Source organism: Vanessa cardui, chromosome 12 (assembly GCF_905220365.1).
Source record: "Vanessa cardui chromosome 12, ilVanCard2.1, whole genome shotgun sequence".
NCBI classification, from domain to species: Eukaryota; Metazoa; Arthropoda; class Insecta; order Lepidoptera; family Nymphalidae; genus Vanessa; species Vanessa cardui.
Genome location: NC_061134.1, coordinates 6838094 through 6859512, shown reverse-complemented (window position 1 = coordinate 6859512; position 21419 = coordinate 6838094). Strand labels below are relative to the sequence as shown.

Here is a 21419-nt window from a genome sequence, read left to right as displayed (position 1 = left end):
CGGGAAGAAAGATATAAATATTATAAACAGCCATAAACGCAATAATAACCTAAAATTATAATTGTCAAATGTCAATTTGATCCAAATGTCAAATTCGTTTATATTGTGGTGCGGTTCGTGCGAACACATGTTATTTGAACAAATTTTGTGAATTCAGTTTGAATTATTAATAATTGCTTTGAGAATAAGCTTAAGATTTGTGTATGACTTGATATAATGGCAGGTGAAACAGGCGAAGCACAGTTACAAGTACGATTTATAACTAAACAGGAGCAGTATGTATAATTATCATTTATTAATCAAAATATTGCCGGTGTGTTTTTCTATTATTTCTAAAAATCTCTAATCTACTTGTTACAGATATGCAATTTCTGATAGTCCATACGCCATACAGAGTAATGTACAATCTGTAGAACTGAATACGCTTCTCAATGCGTTATTAAAAGAAAACAGACCATCGTTTGAAAAGAGCGTAGAGTTTGATTTCTTAATATGTGGCGAATTGTTGTGCACATCAATCGCGGAGCATCTGCAAGAGAAGGGTCTATCAACAGAAGACACACTAGAAATAGAGTATCTGGAAAGATTTCCAGCTCCCAGCCCACAGGATTGTTTAATGCACGATGACTGGGTGTCAGCTGTCCATACACATGGTTCTTGGTAAGTTTTATTTCTATACTAGCTCTTATCCGCGGCTTTGCTAGGGTAGAATTTAAAATACTCCTTAGTGGGTGTCATGATATTTTATAAGTGTAGATCAATAGCCTAAATATAAGATTTTTGATTCTAGTTCTAAAAATGACAATACTTTCAGACAGCCTTTCATTTGAACCCATTTTGAACCCCTTTTTTTTCCTATTAAAAAATAGTCTTATGTCCTTTCTTAGGCTCTAGACTATATGATTACCAATTTTCATTTCAATTGATCCAGAAGTTTGGGCTATAAAACGAGACAGACAAACAGCCAGACAGAGTTACTTACATATTTTTAATATTGGTATGGATGAAAATCTACAACATTACAACTTTTCACTCAAAAAATTGTTATAACAATGCTTAACCTTTTAGGATCTTATCTGGAAGTTATGATAACAGCATTCATATATGGAATACCAAAGGACAGCACAAACTTGCCATACCAGGTCACACATCACCGGTAAAAGCAATTTCATGGGTATCTTTCAATGGAGATCAAGCAATATTTGCGAGGTAATCTTAATGAAGAGCTTCTTTACAGACATATATTTTTTAAAGATGGATATACGCTCAACTAGGGTAATTGGAAACATATCGATTTAATTTTTCCTTGTGGCATACAATGCCTTTTGTGTACCATTTTGATGGACTTTTTACTTCAATCTTTTAAATTTTTTAAATATAGTCGCAGCAATATTTTTTATTAATTCATAAAAGTAAAAAAGGTGTTATAATCTGTTTGTTGTGACCCCATTTCATTTACATTTCACGAAATATTCTACAAGTGACGGACAACAGGCTTTTAATTATAACTTCAAATGACACATCATCCAATTCTAAGAACCAATTTTTTAGATAAGAAAATAAACTAGCATTTAACTTGATATAAAACTATGAATTTCATTTAAGAGAAACATTATGATCAATGCTTACAATTGTCCTGTTTGACTAAATAATATACTTATTTGACAAAAAAAGACCCGCTGAGTTTCTTTCGCCCATTCTTCCCAGGTCAGAGTGTTCCTTTTTCTGAACTGGTGGTATTGATTAATTTGACCAAATAATAAGCGGAATGCTTCTATATTGAATAAAATGAATTTGAGTTTGAGTTTGACATAGTGTAATACATATAGATGTAATAAATATTCTTTAAAAAAAAATTTAAGATAGCAAAATATATATATTTTTAATTCATTTTGTAGTGGTTCCCATGATCAATCAGCAATGTTATGGGTATGGAATGTTTCTGGAAATTCAGTGGATTGTGTTGTGACTTGTCGAGGGCACGAGAAGGGTGTGGAATGTTTGGCTGTCTCGGCTGATGCTAAAAGTTTTGCCACTGGTAGTTGGGACACAAACATTTGCCTTTGGAGTACAAGTAAGTCATACCCTAAGGTTGTAAATATGTATAGAAATTCTCTCAATTACTATTGAAACACTTCAGAAAACAAATTTATGTTTTTATAATAATAGTACTATTTCTTAATATATATTATTGCTTGACTTTGACTAACTGACAACCAATTAATATTCTAGATTTCAATGCAAAATTACCAGCATATAACAAATATTGAAAATATGTTTTTTAATCTTATTTTATTTTTAATAATTGTAAAACGAGATATTAAAATTAAGCCTGATCCTTTCTTTGGTTATTCTCGAGTCTGAGGTGCCTATTTTCAAATGAAAATATTTGAGTTTTACTATTAATATTTTTTGGTTTTAATGTTGAAACTTTATTGTTTAGGCCTTTCCGATGAAGATAATGTACCAGCAAAAAAGAAACAAAAACCAGATCAGGGAAATACAAGAGTAAGTTGTAACCTTAGTTTCTACATATATATTATTATTAGCTTAGTTGGTAAAAGAAAATTTATATTTTTTTATTTTAAGGAACCCATGACAGTGTTGAAAGGTCATAGAGAGGCAGTATCAGGAGTGCAGTGGATGGATTTCAACACTGTTGTGTCCAGTGGTTGGGATCACTTGCTGAAAATATGGGATTGTGAACTTGGCGGGATTAAGCAAGATATTGCTGGTATGTTTTATTATTTTATCTATAGCGAGCTGAGATGGCCCAGTGGTTAGAACGCTTGAATCTTAACCGATGATTTCGGGTTCAAACCCAAGCAAGCAGCACTATATATATGTGCTTGAATTGTGTTTACAATTCATTTCATGCTCGGCGGTAAAGGAAAAAATTGTGTGGAGATTGTGGCACATTTCCATTCCACCAACCTGCATTGGAACTGCATATTGGAATATGTTCCAAAACCTTCTCCCTAATGGGAGAGGAGGAGCCCAGCAATGGGACATTTACAGGTTGTTACTGTAGTGTACTGTATAGTATTTAAATCAGTAAGACAGTAAGAAGTCACAGTATATCTCATTGTTTTAAATTAAGAATAATAAAAAAAAGAGATGGCCTATAAATATTTAACTTGCTCTAAAGTCTGCCCTGTCTTGTCTTTATTTGGCTATGTGGCTTTCTTCATAATTTTTTTTATCACTAAATGAAATATAATTGGAATTAACTTAGTACACTCCACCTAACGGCCCAAGAGAGAAGAGCTCTTAACACTAAATTTATATGAAAAAAGGTAATATATTTATTATATGAAAAAAAAAACATTTTAATATTGTTATTTTACCTTCTATTTTAGGTAACAAAGCATTCTTTGATGTTGACTGGTCTCCGCTGTCCAACAGCCTTATAACAGCATCATCTGACAGGCACATTCGTCTTTATGACCCCAGATCAACAGGTAATACAAATAGATACATTTTTTTACAAAGTAATGCATATTTTTGAAATATATACTAAGTAACGTATAATTTGTTTTATTAACAGAATTTGTGTTTTGTTTTCAGACAGTATTGTAAAGACGACATTTACGTCTCACACTGGATGGGTGCAGTCAGTAAGGTGGTCGAAGACACGAGACACGCTATTCCTCTCTGCAGGCTATGATGGATTTGTCAAATTATGGGAAACAAGGAGGTTTGTAATAAAATTTAATAAACAGGATTCATCCACGCGTCATATATGCTATTAAATGAATTCTGGTAAAGAATCGAGGGCTAATATAAGAAAAAAAAATAGCCACTAATTTAATAATATATAATATTAAATAATACTTAATATATATATATTTTTATGATATAGGTTGGCGGACGAGCATATGGGCCACCTGATGGTAAGTGGCCACCATCACCCATAGACAATGACGCTGTAAGAAACATTAACTATTCCTTACATTGTCAATGTGCCACCAACCTTGGGTACTAAGATGTTATGTCCCTTGTGCCTGTAGTTACACTGGCTCACTCACCCGTCAAACCGGAACACAACAATACTGAGTACTGTTATTTGGCGGTAGAATAACTAGTGAGTGGGTTGTACCTACCCAGACGGGCTTAAGACGGCTGTAAGAAAATAAAGAATACGCAATTAAAAAATTCATATATTTTTCAGTCCAAAAACTCCGCTGTATGACCTAAGCGGACACGAAGATAAAGTTCTGTGCTGTGATTGGTCAAATCCAACCTTCCTCGTGACTGGTTCCTGCGACAACACTCTAAGAATATTTAAGTCGAAACATGCTACTGGTAATGCATGAACTAATATTATATTTACAATCTTTACACACATTGGCTCCAAATTTGAATAAATGTTGGTCCAAAATGTATTTATTTAATTTTTTAAATAAAACTTGATTGGTCATCTTTAAATTTGTTAAAAATTGTATATTTAAATCTTATGAGTTATGTAATTTATGGTACTTATAATTAATTAATATTATTTGTACTTTGTCATGCAAAAGAAATTTTATCTTCTAATGTTATAAATTCAGAAGTAACTATGTCTGTTTCTTTGTTAGTTCATTGTGAGCAAGACCTAGAACCAACTGCAATAATTAGTATTTAACAAGTTGGTTCTAAGTAATACGCTGAACTAATATATTGGTCACTGTGGGCCAAGTTGGAAAACCAACTATTGAGTATTGAGCAATAGGAACATTTGTAGCATTTTTGCAATGTTTGTCTATATTTGTCAATTAATATAAGGGGACAATGTTTGAGTAATTGGTTGTATAACTTATATTAAAGTTATTTTAATTTTCAATTTTCATTTGTTTTATTCATATTTATGATCTTATAATACATACACTGCTGGCTAAAAGTTTGAGGGCATATGCCTACTCAACTAAGGTAAGAATTAAATAAAAGTTAAAATTATATAAGTGTACACAGGAAGAGATTCGATCAATAAATAAAGTATCTTTTTTATTATATTAATATAACTATTATTTTCGTTTTTTTTGTCTGTATGACAGTTGTTTGAAATTTGTGTTATATTAATAACTCCGAAAACAGCATGCCAGCGGTCGGCCACCTTTTGAGAGGCAAGGGCCACAAGGTAGCAAAATAAACTATAGGCGGGCCGCAGTCATAAAATTTACCTTATAAACCCAATATACCTACCCAAGATTAATTAGTGTTAATTGTCATATTTCTTGTATAGTACGACACAAATTAGATGTAGCATCGGAAAATGCAATGGAATGAAATTAAGACCGATTACTGCCGATTTATACAACCAATAGAAATAGTTCCCTATCGCGCCATTCGACGCTATTCGTCGCTATAGATTGTCGCGTCAGAAAAAGCAATAAATATTAATAATTTGGGATAGCGTACTCAATTCGGATGAGATCGGTTTTACGAATTTTGCCGATGCTACATCTAAGTTGTGTCGTACTATACCTGTTACCTGTCATATTTGTCAACATTTTTACAAAACATTTACGGGCCGCAAGTAAGACGTTCGCGGGCCGCGTGATGCCGACCGCTGCAGTATGTAATTGAAATAGACCGAGGCAGGATGTTAAAAGAGATTAGATAACTGCGTCACAGTGTTTTGTCTCGTATAGGTACTTAAGATTAATATTCTATGTAATAATTACTACATTTGTTATACGGCATAGATCTTACTAATAAAAAACCTTTTGTCGTTCTGTCAAATTATATCGATTTTCGATAGTTCATGACATTAAATTGATGATTCCATAGACAATTATTACTTTTATAATTTAATCTAGCTAAACATTTTCCAGACCAGAAAGTTCTTTGATTTTATTTCATGTGTATGATCTTCAATATTACTTAAATAATTTGACTAGATCAAATTAACTGACTTTGACAAAACGCGGCACATTAATTGTGTTTCGAAAGACCAATTAAATTTTATAGGTATAGCGAGTAATTTGCTAGTGAATCAACTTATAATTTTATTTAAATAAGTCTCGGCCCAGTTAGTATCTAGGGTTTTAATATTTCTATTCATAGTTAGTAGAAACTAAAAATAATAGACATTTGCAGTCTGATCTCCACTACTCGCTTTGGGCTTACAAAGTTAGATGCACATAGAGGTTTGGTTAATAGGTACACATAATTAATATTACAGGATATACAGGTTGAAATGATGTACAAAATTTGGTTTTGCTTGTTTTATTTCAATCATTTGCTCTTACAAAATATGTTCAATGCAAAGGAACATGACTCGTCACAATAAAACACGCTTCTTAGTACCATTTTGTTTTTTTTTTTATTATTTATATATTATTTTAGTCTCCATTCAGCATAACTATAAATAATGCGGGTCACATAAAATGCTCATAGCACAATATAGAAACTTGCAAACACTTTGTAACAAAATAGATACATAACTTTCCTCTATGTCTTTTCTCTGCGAGAAATGCTTTTACACTATTATCATAGTTATGCCAAACCTCACATCATAACACAACGAAGCAACATGTCCCTTAAAAATATTCTTTCTTACCAACAATTTCATCTTTTTTTTTACATTTTATGAAGTTTTATTTTTTTGCATTTCGTATTCCTAGGCTACCTAACTAAATTTTTATCTAAACTATTCTACTATCTAGACTAGTCTGCTGGGTAGAACACCACACTATATTAATACACATTGGACAAATACAATCGTATCGACACTTCCCACTGATTTTTTTCATTTAGTTTTCTTTCTTTACACTTAGTCAACTACATAACAAAAGAGGTGAAAGCAAACTTGTTCAACTGAAACTTATCTCAAAATTGTGTTCACTAATTCTCTTAGTTCTCTTACGCTATGGGAGCGGGACGCGCCCGCGACCGCGCCGACCTCAGTCCATTCAAATTAAATTATTTAATAAACTAACAAAGGAAAGTACCCTAGAGTCGGCACAGGACGCCAGCGCGTCGCGCTCCCTCGGAAATATGCTAGGGTTCTATTCTATCTATCTTAGCGTCAAAACATTTTTTTTGCTATACTAACCTATCTATAGTTAAGCCTAAATCCTAAAGCTAGCCTTCAATTCGTCTTCGCTCCGTTAGCTTGTCTATTCACTGTTGCAAAACGAGTCAACATTCACTTAAAACTAAATGACTTATTTTTAAAAACATTTACTTAACACTTCTATTCATCGACATGATTTATTTCAGTTGTATCGCAGTTTTGTTATTTAGGAATTGGTTCCTGAATATGCATTTTTGTGCTTTTAGTTTGAGTAGCTCTCACTATATAATATAACAAATTCTCATCGATAATCTCATTGTAACGTATTTGATCACACATGTCAAGAACGTTGAAGTGAGTCTAACTAGGAACATCTACAATTTTATCTTCAGGATTCAATCTTTACATCATGTGTGAAAAATGCAACGATTAGACAGCCACATTATTTCATTTTAGTCGTTAATACAAAATACTTTAACCACAGTTAACATTATTACTACGTTTATGAATACGGTAAGTCCTCTTATTACCTGTAAAAATATCGTGTAAAGCACATATGCAACTGCTATATTGTTTCTGTTCATTACTTTAAACGAAGCTGAAGGCACTACCATCAAATGAAGTTTATTATTGCTTATATTGTAGGAAGCATTAGAAAAATAATTCACACGAAATTTAGCTTTTGACGGTGTTAACTATACACACTATACACCCTACTAGTCACCTATACTCTGTGTTTTGTATTACTTATCTTTACTATACCTGGGAAATATCAATCTGTGTTGGAATGAAATAAATAGTCTTTAAAAATGGACACTGAGAAGGATGGGAACATTTTACAGTCGTTTACGACTAAAACAATCGGGACAAAGTAACGATCGGGTTCGAAAGTAGTTAAATAATTTATACCTTTTATAAATGCAAAGCGGAAATATCTATCGGAAGACTGCTTTTACAGGAAGCCACAGCGTACTTCGAACACTAAACGATCGAATTACTTATCTAAGTACCACGCGACGTCTTTAACAGGTTATCGCACTTGTGTTGTTAAATTTCTCAAGAGTTAAAAGGCGGTATTAGTCAGTTCATAACATTTGGCTTGATCAGAAATTATACAAGTATAAAACTGATCTATGGAGTTTCTATATGTTCAGTGCAACTTGTTTTGTATAAATGTCAATTTCATTATTTTCCATAACGAAAATCTTATTTGTATCTCTTTACGTTTGATTATCTACGTTTTGTAAGGACAGTCAGTCCGCTAATTGTATATTTATGTGTAGTTCACCAAAGGCGTTATTATTGAGTCGTGAGCTTCTAAAGGAAGTTAGACATGTAGGTACATATATTACGGGTAAGAATACAAAAATCTATAACGCTGTTCCTAATCTTCAAAATCTACTTTATCATTTGTTTGTCGAAAACTCGATCTAAGTCTATCCCTGGAAATTATTGAAACAAATAAAAAATCTACTAATTCGTTCAAAGTCTACGTCATTCATTCAAAACCTGTCTCGTCATCTAATTCAGTTCCTGTATTGTTTTAATATAAGTCTGTTCACAGGTTTTGAATAAAGAAGTTACCGCTTAATCGTCAGTTAAAATACAGTTAATATATCAAACATTTAACTAGTCTTCAGTCCCTGGGTTGTATAAATATTTCCCTACTTCTTACTCGATTTTAATGATTTGTATATTTTGGTTCTGATGAAACTCTTGACGTGCCAAAATAGAATTAAACAGTTGCGATATAGTAGGCTTTTACTCGTACCCATCAACAATGTATATACATGTATACATATCCATGTATAATTTATATATATTCAATATAAAAATATCAAATTTTATATAAAGTCATAAAGTGTACCCAAAACCTACGTGATGGTACAAAATGTGCTCAATTCCGCCAAAACGGCGTTCTTATTTTGGATTTCGAATCCGTCACAATTTATAATGTGGAAATCAATCGTGGAATTTTTATTTGATGTTTTCTAGTGGAATGTGCCGACCGCCTAAAAATAACAACTACAGTTGATTCAGTACATGATTCTCAAAAAAGGATCACTTCATTATTCACGTATTTCAAACATGAGTTTTAACGTACAAAAATTTGTATAGACTCGTAAAATGTATAAATAGACTTTACATACAACTGCTTATTGCTAATGTTGCCGTATCATCACTGCGGCGTTACAAGTCGCAAGCCGCACGCACCGTGACTGCCGAGTGCCGACCACTCGGTATGCGCACACGCATCGGTTACACCACTATTGCCTTCGTTCCTCGGGTCTCTATTTGAGTATGAATCAAAACATGGATCAAGAAATAACTATCTGGAGGTTTTGGTATGGTATACATAAATTCAGTCTGTAGTTGGGTTTGGCAACGATGTTTGTATTTATTATGTACTGCGATCGAAATAAAATCTTTCATTACGAAAATACACTTTTAAGCTCCTTTTTAATAACAAAAGCGACAGTTGTGATAGAAACGCGTACAACAACGGCGAGCAGTGAGCAGTGGTTCTCTCTAGTGTGAGTAAGATGAGATGAGTTATATTCTATGTAATGCTAACTTCATAAGCGCCACGAGTGACACAGATGTAACGGCGCCCGGAGCTGTTACCGTATTTCAAAAGAAATTATGAACCGATAGTTTTTTTTTTTCTAAAAATGCTTTAAAAATAGGTACTTGCGATTCTTGGAAGACTGCACCAGTATGAATGAATAATGTAGATAATACTGTATAGTTTATATGTATAGTATCATTTTCCAAATAAAACGACTAAAGCACCATGCCAAACACATTTTGAAAAAATACACACATACAATAATCACGACCATTGTCCCACGTGGTGGTCAAAAATACCTACGCCATCTATTTAATGTCTTAGCGAAAATTTAAAATATTTTAATAGCTGTTTCGGCCGTTTTCTTTGTTATATCGATATCTCTTTTGTATTTTAAAAATACAAATTTCTCGAAAGATTTTCAATCTTCGGAATAATCATTTGCACGACGTCTAAACGATGATAAACCTTTTTTTTTACCATAACATATAAGTCGCTCCCTCATACTTTAGAATTTGGTAGTATATAAATTTGTTTCCATTTGATATGACCTTTTCCGTTCACTTTCCTACCCTAAACCGCGCAGATATTGCTTTCCTTCGATTACAAATATCAATATAAACCAGGAAATTATGATTTCGTTACAAAGAAATTATAAAATCTACTCATCTAATATAGGTTCTAATAACGTTTCGAAAATCCGGATTGCACATAGTTTGTTCAATATCATTTTAAATTATTCTGCAAGTTATATATTACTTTTGTGATAAAAAAAAAAATAATAAAATTTTCTTTTCGACAATAAATTTAAAAATTTAAAATTCAATCAAATTAAACTATGCTAAAATAAATACCTAACTATCTTAAATAATCGTGTCAACATGTTGAAAACCTGCCCCTAAAATCTTACATTAAAATTTTCATAAAACAATAATAAAATTATAATGTAAAAACACATTTAAAATTGCAGCTATATCTATATATCAAATTCCTCTCCTCGAACCGTCAAAAGACCTCATCAAAACATCACAGCGAATCGCACATTCAGCGTAAAGTCAAGAGGATCGTAAAGAAGCCTATCGAAAAAAATAAATAGTCGAGGCAATAGTGCCAAGAAAAAATAGGCCCAACAACTAAGGGCGCGTGTGACGCGAGGCGTCGCGCACGTAGCTTTCGATGAAGTCTATAACGGCCGCAAATTAAAACTAAAACAAATTAACATTGTAAAAGTCACAGTTGCTTTGATTTTTGGCTCGTGTACAGTATGAATTGTTGTAGCATGGCTTATGGTCTACTTGGGAGGCGGGTAAGGCTGGTAGGCCTCGTCGGGCGACGCCGCCGTCGACGCGTGCTCACTCTCCATCGGCATCTGGATGATGGGTGGAGTCGGCCCCGTGAAGTACTGGTACGGGTGCGATGTAAAGTACTGAAATTTAAAAAGTACGCGTTTATTTATGATTTCCTTGAATAAACTAATAAAGCGAGTGACTAGCTTATATTGAGTGCATCAAGCGATTTAACGGTCCATTTGTAATGCGAGTTTTACTACATATTCACACTCACGTATAACTCATTTTCCGGCCTTAAGCTGTCCCAGTTTACCTGGAAAACAGAGAAAACCTTCAGTCGTTTAGTCTTTGTTTATGTTGACTGATATTTCTTTGTCTTATTTGTTTAATGTAGATATTAATGGCCGGAATTATTTAGTATGTCATTTAAAGTATTGTCGTTATGTTTTGTTCACACGAATACTTTGAATATGGAAATGTTATATATTTTAATGTTTAAAAATGTTCAAAGTAACTAACGTATTGGCTAGGCACGGTGTCGATGGGTATGTGTGCGGGATGCGGCGCGTGCGGGGCGTGCGGCGCGTGGTGCGCGGGGTGCGCGGGCGGGATGAGCGCGGCGTACGGCGCCAGCCAGGCCGCCGGGTGGGCTGCGTGGTGGTGGTGATGCAGCTGCGGGTGGAACGCCGCCACGCCGTACACGCCGCTGCCGCGGTACACTCCCGCACACTCGCCGCCGGCTCCCGCGCCGCCCACGCCACTCGCGTACACGCCGGTCACACTCATTGCCTGCAACACATATAGGTAGCATTACATAGTTATTTAAACAAATGTATTGTTATGAGTGTGCATACAATCGAGAAATATATTACACGATAATGTTGTCTTAAATTTTCGCGATTATTACACATTTAAATAAAACTAATTATAACGGATGAATCTAATGATGATGAAGTTTAAAAATAATTAATATACGCGATTCATCCGTTATAATTAGTTTTATTTAAATATTACACGATATTTAACATTATACGCTGCAAATACCGATAAAATTTGCCAGTTACCACTTACTTTAGGTATAATTGAAATAGTGTGAATAAGACATTCATTTGTATATTTTAAAGTTGTATTCTTAAGTTAAATTAATTATTATTAATATTATTCAGATTATATTTTTTTACCTGAGTGATCGATTCGTTATTGTCTCGCCATGCTCGACCACCATTATCATTTTGCTTATTGTATAAAGCCTTTTTCTTATTGCCACCATCGGCAAACTTAACTAGCAAAGGCTCCTTAGCGCCTGGTATCGGATTTCCATTAAACATCTGAAAATAAAAAATATGATTTATATATACCATTTCAATTTTAAAGTTAAATTACTATGTAAAATATAGTAATGTATATTTTTATTACGAAAATGTATATCTCACTTGGATGATTTGCTCGCATTTTTCTCTTGACTCCATTCTTGCAAAACCAACTCCTTTGCTATGTCCATGGGTATCTCTAAGGATCCTCGTAGACACCACTTGGCCAAACTTTGCCAACAGTTGGTCCACATCATTCTCCTTGAAGTGCGGTGGCAAGTTGGCCATGTAAAGGTTGGTGGGATCTTGTTCCTGTTGCTGTAAAACCCACGGAAGTTGTTCAAGTAAAAGTTCCTGAATCTCTACAATATATCAACTATCTTCGGAATAAGTATTAGACTTTTAACATATTTTATTCTCAATATGGCTCTGTATTAATTTTTATTCAGCTACTATTTTAAGAGTTTATTAAACTTTTTTTTTCAATAATATAATTTAAACGCAAAATAAACAACAATTAAAAAGTAAATATGAACAATCGAATAAAATATTCCTTCATATTCTGTTAGTATTCCTCGAGATGTCCAAGGTTATTTCAGAGTAAATTGATATTAGCTTGAAGCTAGCGTAGATTATCTAGACACTTAAGCCAGCTGTGACGTAAATCAGCGGATTGGATCTAATATGCTATATTATTATTATGTAGGTGTTATCAACGACATGGGCATATACATCAGCATAGAGTTTATGAAGCTTGTTAAAGTCGCATACACACTAATTTAATATTGAAAGCATAGAAATACCCAGAGCCCAGTAGCGAAATACATTGTTATACCGCTGAAGCAAACGATAATAGTATAGAATTAACAGGATGAAACAATGTCTGAAGTAAGTAAGCGTTATAATTGCGCTGAATTTGCGTAGGTACCATTGAAAGGGTTTGTAAATACTTACAACACGATAATGTCACACAGTTCGCTTTGAGAATACGTTGATACGAAAATATCTCGTGATGATCCCCAAATTAAACTGATAAATGAATGATTACATACGTTTTAAACCAAATCCTTTATCAATCGCCCGTTTAATGTCAATGATCTGAACTCTGGACCTACGTCAAGCTAAAGAGGATCCAAACATCTATAGTCAATATGTGACTTACACGATAGCTAAATATTGACTCCCAAATATGGAACAGGATATTGATGCTACTATATGCAAAGGTAGTTCAAATCTAGCAAAACATTTACAGTATATTTATAAAACACGGCTTTAAAATGCTCAGTTAAATATCATTGCATTTCTGTAACAGTAAATGGGGATATACTAAAGCTATAAGTAAGGGTAGGCGGATAATAGGACTGGACTTGAAAGGTTCTGTGGGTAACGATCCAATCAAACGAATCCATTAGCGACATCAAATCATTGATAAAATTAAATAAAAATAATTTAGGGTAATTCCTAAATTGTTAAGTAAATATTTAACCAATCGTTTAATTTATTTTTATTAAAATCAATTGACAATAATGGGAGGTTAATTAAGAAGGTTATTTTGTTACAAATTTCGAATAGTCATTGAAATGGTATTAACACCGACGATTTCGATAGTGATATTGGATGAGCGGATAGGGAGCAGGCAGTTAGTCATAATAGTATTACTTGCATGCACAACGTACACGGTTCAGTCTACGCAGGAACCAGATACCCACTTTAGCCATTTGGGCCTGAACACCTTTGGCTTGTAATCCTTTAACAGCAGCCTCCGCAGACGCGATTGTTTCAAAATCTACAAAACCGTAACCTGCGAAAACAAAAACAATATGCGTGTATAGTAAAAAAATTGGAAGAGTAAATGTGTCACTGTAAATCGTCCGTGAAACCGATGATTCATGCTTCGAATAACGGATATCTAAATCAAAAAATTACACTTTACAACAACTAGTAAGAGTAAAGAAAAATTATAAAATGTTCTTCTAATGATCTTAGCTTACTTCGAATCTGAGCAATGACAGGTGACAAAAGAATAACACAGTGAAATATATTACGTGCGTTTTCTCATAAATGAAAAATAAAACATCAGAATATAAATTCGTCCGTGCCGAAGTGCAGTATGGTGATGTTGTTACGAATGATAAACTAAATACATCAATACATAATAAATAAGTAATCTCGAACGAGGATGTCATAAGTAATGTTTAGACTGAAACTAGTGTTCGTGCATATATTGGAAAAATTCTCACCATAGATGAATTAGTTTAATGAAGGTATATGGTATTCTAGAAAATATTAATATAAATTCAGTTACAAAATAATTTCCCTCTATGGAATATATATCTTAGGAGATACATACATAATTTAAAAATAAAATACATACGTGAAAGCTATGCACAGTTTAATATTAGAAGTAATGTCGTGGGTTTAGGAAGATATCTATGATAGTGTAAGAGGAAGAAATGTCTATGAATGCTGATTACCTTTACATTTATTCGTATTTTTATCCAATATTGCTTTTGTTGAAATAATGTTGCCATACCTGAAAATTGAAAATAAATTTTAATGATTGAGAAAGCAATTAAAGTAATTAAAGTGTCTGAGAAATGAAATGATCATTGCAAATTAAACGATTTACAACTCACATTTGGCACATTTGGACGAGGTCCTTGTCGCTGGTGTTCTGGCTGAGACCGCGTATGTACAGGTTGGTGCGACTGAGTTGCTCGCCGGACGCGCCAGTGGTCGAAGCGGAGGACGCTGGTGGCGGAGGCGCAGTGCTAAGGCTAGTGGAGCGAGTGCCCCCCGCGGAGTTAGACGACGAGCTCGACGCCGTGTTCGCTGGAGAGGCTGCTGTGGGCACTCGCGTGCCCGTCGCCCCGCAACCGCCAGTCATGGTTGTACTCGTAAACTGCAAAAATAAGGTCTACATTACGTTTGACGCCGTGTGTCCCAGAACGAGATCTTTGTTATTTTCTTACTGCTATGAAAAATTTAAAACTAAATTATTAAGTTTTTCAATAGTATCCAAGAAATATAATCTCTATGATACCACCATATTAAACTAAAGTTAATAAAAGAAAATTGATCTTAAGTCGTTTTCATTGTAAATTGCATTCGCAGAGACGTGCAAAGGATCAAGTCGTTAGTTATTTATCTGGCAGGTAATGAATAGGGACGGGTAATGAACGCATGTCGATTCCAAGCACGCGCCCTTAATCGACTCGTACGTCGGACGGACCAAGTCAGGAGAAGTCAACGGGTTACGGTATGGATTGCACGTGCTCGAGTCACACTCGCTTACGGGGAAACAGTTACATGAGGTTAACTAGTCGGCATTCTAACCACAGTGCAGGAAATACTTACTGCGGCACACAAATCAACTGTTCATATGCTTCTTTTAATTAATAATATGTAAATATGAACTCTATCCAATATGTCGTACCTACTATTCAAACTAATATAGAAAATGTATTAACATAAGAACGAAAACTAGCGAAAAATAAAGTAAAAATTGTATCTATGTATTCTAATTTATTTGCTATGCGATATTTTCATCGACACAATATAATTTAAGTATCTCATATGAACTTCTTCCAGGAGTCACGATCGATAGCAGTTAAATGGGATAACTGCGAAACATTCATTCTAGCTGAAAATTTATTCGCACCATTAGTGTCTATGGAGGTACAAATCTACATGTTGTAGTTATTTGCATTAAGTTAACATATTAAACCCATAAAATGTGGTGTCGTTTGCACAAGGATGTCTCCTTGTATAGCGGGCGATAACCCGTGTAAGCGAATACGCAGAGGACACACGAAATATTTTCCATGACGTCCATGAGTATGTTTTTCTGTAAAATAATTTTGAAAAAAGAATAATACTTTTTTTTCAACAATATTTTATAAAATATGTCTTCATACATTATAATACATAACATACGTTTGTAAAAGTCGTTATAGATATTTTTCTGAGCACAGAATCTGACCCTATTTTCTTTTAGTCATTTTGAAAAGTTAATACAATTAAATTACTGTGGTTACAAATAATTATAATTCATATCAAAGTATTAAAACAGATATACCTACTGTTTACGATGTGTAATATAAATTGTCACGACAATTTGTAATTGTGTCAATTTAACTTTATAAAGTACTTCGAATATTTGATGTGTTTTTAAATGAATCATTTCGCCCACGACTCTTAGTCAACTCTACCTCCGCATTCGTTTTCAGGTTGAAGTTTTACAAAGATTATGTTACTATTGGACAGTTTGCGCTAAGTTGAGACATGCTTTCCTGGATTGAGTTTCAAAGTTTAATACGAGCTGATAGTGGATAAAAAGTTTGCCTACTCTCTGGGATGCGATTTGGATAAGTTATGATTCTATTACACAAAAAGCAAAACGTTCATATGATATCTACAATTTATATTAATTCATAAATTCAAAAGTAAGCGATTGGGTGAAGAAGATGAGATGAAAAAGAGAGGAGAAGTTTCCCGCGATGACATCCAATCATTACTTCGCAAACTTTGACGGAACACATTGAAAAAATATCGGTAAGCGCGTCTTCTCAGAATTCTTTAATTTATTACGTCTCAGCTTATAAGGATAAATCTTTGAAAAGTATTTAACGAGAATTCTTTCGTTTCGGGCTCGTGGTGTACATACTCGTATAACTAATTTTAATTTATTTCCAAGCATTCGTCTTATTTTATTTTATTGTATTTTTTAAATAATTATTAGGTACAGTAAATATAAATGATATTATATTAAAGAAACTGTCAGGTACAACTAAGAATATGCTATAATCTGCAGTGTTGAAAATAGTAATAAGAATAATAAAGTCTTTGAAATCTCTATTTTAATTCATATGCAGTTTTCATTTAAATTCAAATTCATGTTCAGATCACAAAAGCAAGTTGAATGGATAAGAGCTCTCCGCTCGTCTATTTCAAGGATAAGAATGAAAATTGAATATTCGAATTTAAATATCTTCCCAAAGAATTGTGATATTTTTTAATTGTTCACTCATATAATTATGGATTAAAAATAGGCCGTACTTCATACTGGTACTTAGAAATTATTAAGAAATATAATCAAGTTTTTACCAAAAGTAGTAACAGCTTAATATTTGGGATGTTAAAAAAAAAAATTGCTTAATATTTTGTTACTTTAAAGTTATTTTTAATTTTAGAACCTCGTAACTTGTTTACACGCCATGAAAAAAAGAAGTTAAAATTTGAGAGTCATTGTCGTCATGACTGTGTAGTGTATTGTTAAGTGTAGGGTGTCAGGATATAGCTAGGGCTTGCAACAAGGCAAGGGCTTGTACAAGAGCTCTCGAGTCCGTTTGAAGGGTTTTATCACCGTTTACTTAGGGAGAATGTCGGAAAATGAAGACTAATTCACAACTTTAAGTGAGTTTACGCGTGGAATTAAGATTCTGTGTGAAATTAATGGCTGTTCTTGAAATTGAACAAAGTTTCACAGTAACTTATGTGTACTATTGTAAATAAGTTTTATTTGACATCATTAATAATAAGTTATTATTACTAAAGAAATTGTTTATAATTTTGCACTTGGATTTAGGAAGATGGACAGTTTGTTCTGTCTAATACGTTAATGTCTGTGTCTAATGGACTGATGTAGTATGCAAGCCTCAATTACTGAGCAGAAGCGGTATATTCAAATTATTAAGATAGCCATTACCGTTTAAGTTAGTGCCTAAACAGCAAATGATATTAACTAAGTTTCAGATTTAATTCGCTAATATATATAAAAATATTTACAGTTGGAATTGTGGGTTCGAAACATTTTATTTATGAAAAAAGCTCTTTGAATAAGTGTATAAAATGTTATCCAGTAAACGTTACAGCTCATACAAATTGTGCAATTTTTTTTATCTCCGTAATGAACTGAATATTCAGTGATAATTTCCCATGGATACATTTTATCTACGTTCCGATTATGCACTTTACTACACGTATAGCGCACACAACGATAGAAGCGACGATGACGTCACGCAAGTTGGGGAGAGGGGAGCGAGCGGCACTCAACAGTTGGTCCCGGCTCGATAGCGCAGCGCGTGCGTGCGGCGCGCAACGTCACATGGTCGTCACGCAACCACGATGCATTAAATCCATTCGTATCTGTGCTCAAACTGACCATTTCGTTCCAATTTAATTAGGAGAACGGAATCAGTGCGAAACAGCCGTTTTTAACGAGTTCCATGAAATTCTGTTGAATAAACACGATAGGAACCGCCTGCTATTCATAGGAAGCTTGACGAAGTGAAACATAAATCCCATTCAATCTATTTAAATTGAGCGCTCCATTTGTTTTATCGTCGATTCAATCGGAGTATCGGTAAATCTATTCTGTGTTGACTATTACGAGAAGCTTTATAGGAAGCTATTTGTATGTTCAAACTATCAATCACATTATGAGTATTTTCTGTAATCAGTAGATTAAAAATTTCGATGACAGACTTTCAACTTTGTTGTCATTCTAAAATTAATTATAAATTATGCAACCATATTATACGAATAGCATAAAATATTGAACAGAAAAAACATTCATCAGCGAACCGTCATTTAAATATCCGCAGCTGGTAGAAACTACGTCTTATAGCCATTATGATAATTCAAGAAAAGAGGCGCTCGTGTTACAAAAAGAACCCTTTTTAGTGCGATTTGATCCGAACCCGGTCCTAAATATTGAACAAGTTTCCAAGACGGAATTGTGGTTTCATATCGTATACCCAAGAAAATATTGTTGTTCTCAACATGTCTATATGTTATCATTGTCTAAACACAAATTGGCAAATTGAGCATCGCCTTTAATCGTCACTTTAAACTCAGCGTGAAATCCTCTCACAAAACGTTAATCGAGGAATGTTTTTGAGGTTGCCGGTCTCGAGGGGCTAGGGTCCTTCACCTTCCGTCATGGCAGAAACAAATCTAATTCTTTGAATGACAGATATCAGCAAGCCTTGTTTATTTATACTTTCACTCGAAGATCGGAGGGTCGCGCATATGGGACATACCCCGCCTCATTGTACAAAAATAAACTATTATCTTCACGGAGTCAACAAACGCATAAGAGTTTATTACGGGATCATTTCCTGATCTATATATAATTTAAAGATAATATTAGCGCCCTATGACAATGATATAACCTCGTCATATATTTTTTATAATTTGGTGAAATTTTTAACAGGCGACCCGGAAAAGTCCTGACGTAATTAGAATAATTTATTTTACAAAAATGTTGGTAGGGCGATGTTTTTAAATATTTCAGCATATTTTACGTGTATACGATGTTGGGGAAAATGTGATGCGAGGAGGGCTGGGCGTGTGGGTGTTAGACAATTCCAGCGGATGACGTGAAAATAAATGATTGGACGAATGTGATGTGAACGGCTAATGCATTATTTAGCTGTCGATCTTTCGTGCGACACAAAAACGTTATCTGTTTAAGACAATTTTTTATATCCGTAACACAGGATTACGTTAAAGTGAACACGAGACGCTTGTGAATTAGACACTTATGTTGCTTTTTACGAAAAAAAAAACACCGATCCTTTTACCAAAAAAGTATTCTCCATTTAAGGTTGTCACGTTCAGGAGAGGGCGCGATGAATCTAACAAGCTGCACGTTGTGACAGTTGTGACGGCTGACATATAGCAGTCATTAATCAGGTGGTCACAGATACTTAACCACTATTAAAACTGCCCGGTCCAATCAAATATCTAGCTGGTTAATCACTTCAAGATAGCTCATTGTACTTTTTCAAGGATTAACATAAATAAATATATTCGAGATAGCTCTGCCTTACTTTTATTTCACATGATAAATAAAAGATACCTACTTATAAAAAATATCAAAATAAGTACGTACTTATATAAAATATATATGTTTTTTTTATACCGTAACATATATATATAAACTCATAAACATTATTCTAATACAAGAATCACTAAGAACATCAATTATATAAAAATAGTTTGGAAGTAGTCATAATTGAAAAAATAAACGAAGTTCTAAATCAGTATACCAAAAATAAACGAATAAACGTTTAAGAATGGTTAAAAATCGAGTGTTGTTTACGGAACAGTGAGGTTGCTGCTTAGAGCCGATGAACAGACTAACACAAAAACTAAACAAAAACAAACTTCTAAAATTGATGGCTTAAGCCTTCCGCGCGCATTGTTTTACGGCTCTCGGAGATCATTTAGGATTGTAGCCAGATTAAACTTACTTCTACAACACATGTTCGACCGCGGCGAATATTTTGACATCTATAAGCTGGTTTAGTTACACTTTCTATTTAAATTATAGCAGTTATATCTATCAAATACTCTTTATTTAATCACATACTTATGATACTTCCATCATAAGTTTACGGCAATAAATGGATTGTATTGAATAAGTTTGCTACGTCCGAGACGTGAGATACAGAAAATGATAAAAAACTTTGTAAGATGTTTCAAAGTTTCTGTAGTAGGTTATGATAATACTGTTAACGAAGAAGTTATGTCATCGACTAAGCTAATTTGAGTTGTTTACACGATTAAGCGTTTTAACAGCATTTTAATTCATCCGAGGATCTATGCTTAATCATAAAAGATTAACTTTTATAGTAAGAAGTATATATAGTATGAATCAGCATTATAATAAAAGTTATAAAGGTCTTCCGCACATTACAATAAAACGCAGTGTTACTTCCGGATTAAGCACTATAGTACGGAACATTAAAAAGAGTTCAGCAACGCTCGGCCATGAGATAAATCCTGAAGGAGACGGTTCGTAATAAAACACGTACGATGCGGGGCGCTACATTTTATTTCAGAAAGCGATAAGGACGCGAGAAATTCCTTTTACGAGATTCTTGCGGAGGGGAGGTAGGGGTGCAGTGTGAATACTGTTCGTGTGCGACATCTGGTTTATGTCGGCGTTGGTTCGTAAACTCGGCGAGGGCGGAGCGCCTGTCGGGTCTGTCTCGACGCTCAAATCGTTCGATGCACTGTGACAATGATCAATGTACTGTAATTACTCACCACAGATATATGTTAACGAAAGCTCGGAACTCGAGTATTTTAATCACTAGTGATGTACGGTTCCCCTTCTGTTCGACCTTTATGTTTCGTTATTTATCGGTTTATACTTTATTTATTAGTCTCTCGGTTGAAAGATGAACGCGTCAAGGATTTTTTCATTTTTAATTATTGCCTTTATGTTGGCTATATGTATTATT

General features: G+C 33.9%; 2 protein-coding genes across 6 annotated transcripts in view; one reads left to right on the top strand and one right to left on the bottom strand.

Moving 5' to 3' along the window:
• Positions 1 to 86: 86 nt before the first annotated feature.
• On the top strand, positions 87 to 4822 carry LOC124534364 (ribosome biogenesis protein WDR12 homolog). The gene is made up of 9 exons (XM_047110161.1): positions 87 to 275; positions 361 to 660; positions 1069 to 1209; positions 1899 to 2074; positions 2444 to 2508; positions 2590 to 2734; positions 3360 to 3461; positions 3568 to 3697; positions 4172 to 4822. Exons 1-9 carry the CDS (start codon positions 217 to 219, stop codon positions 4314 to 4316), a joined length of 1263 nt encoding a protein of 420 aa, XP_046966117.1. The 5' UTR covers positions 87 to 216; the 3' UTR covers positions 4317 to 4822.
• Positions 4823 to 6191: 1369 nt separating this feature from the next.
• The window catches only part of LOC124534389 (protein alan shepard), a 135694-nt gene continuing 120466 nt past the window's right edge, over positions 6192 to 21419 (bottom strand). For 2 of the 5 annotated variants that reach the window (XM_047110237.1, XM_047110241.1), the window contains exons 3-10: positions 14802 to 15082; positions 14640 to 14698; positions 13842 to 13966; positions 12289 to 12483; positions 12037 to 12183; positions 11375 to 11644; positions 11130 to 11168; positions 6192 to 10992 (exon numbers count right to left, since the gene is read on the bottom strand). In XM_047110237.1, coding sequence (XP_046966193.1) covers positions 10858 to 10992; positions 11130 to 11168; positions 11375 to 11644; positions 12037 to 12183; positions 12289 to 12483; positions 13842 to 13966; positions 14640 to 14698; positions 14802 to 15082 — 1251 coding nt within the window. In that variant the 3' untranslated portion in view covers positions 6192 to 10857. The remainder of the gene's footprint in view (positions 10993 to 11129; positions 11169 to 11374; positions 11645 to 12036; positions 12184 to 12288; positions 12484 to 13841; positions 13967 to 14639; positions 14699 to 14801; positions 15083 to 21419) is intronic. The other 3 variants (XM_047110238.1, XM_047110239.1, XM_047110240.1) reach the window with 3 other exon arrangements.

What these genes read in the sequence shown, in the direction of transcription:
- LOC124534364 (XM_047110161.1), top strand. Translation starts at nt 217, where the DNA reads ATGGCAGGTGAAACAGGCGAAGCACAGTTACAAGTACGATTTATAACT. An exon ending in CATTTGCCTTTGGAGTACAA is followed by an intron (nt 2,075 to 2,443) that starts GTAAGTCATACC and finishes TTTATTGTTTAG; the next exon opens with GCCTTTCCGATGAAGATAAT. An exon ending in TTATGACCCCAGATCAACAG is followed by an intron (nt 3,462 to 3,567) that starts GTAATACAAATA and finishes TTTTGTTTTCAG; the next exon opens with ACAGTATTGTAAAGACGACA.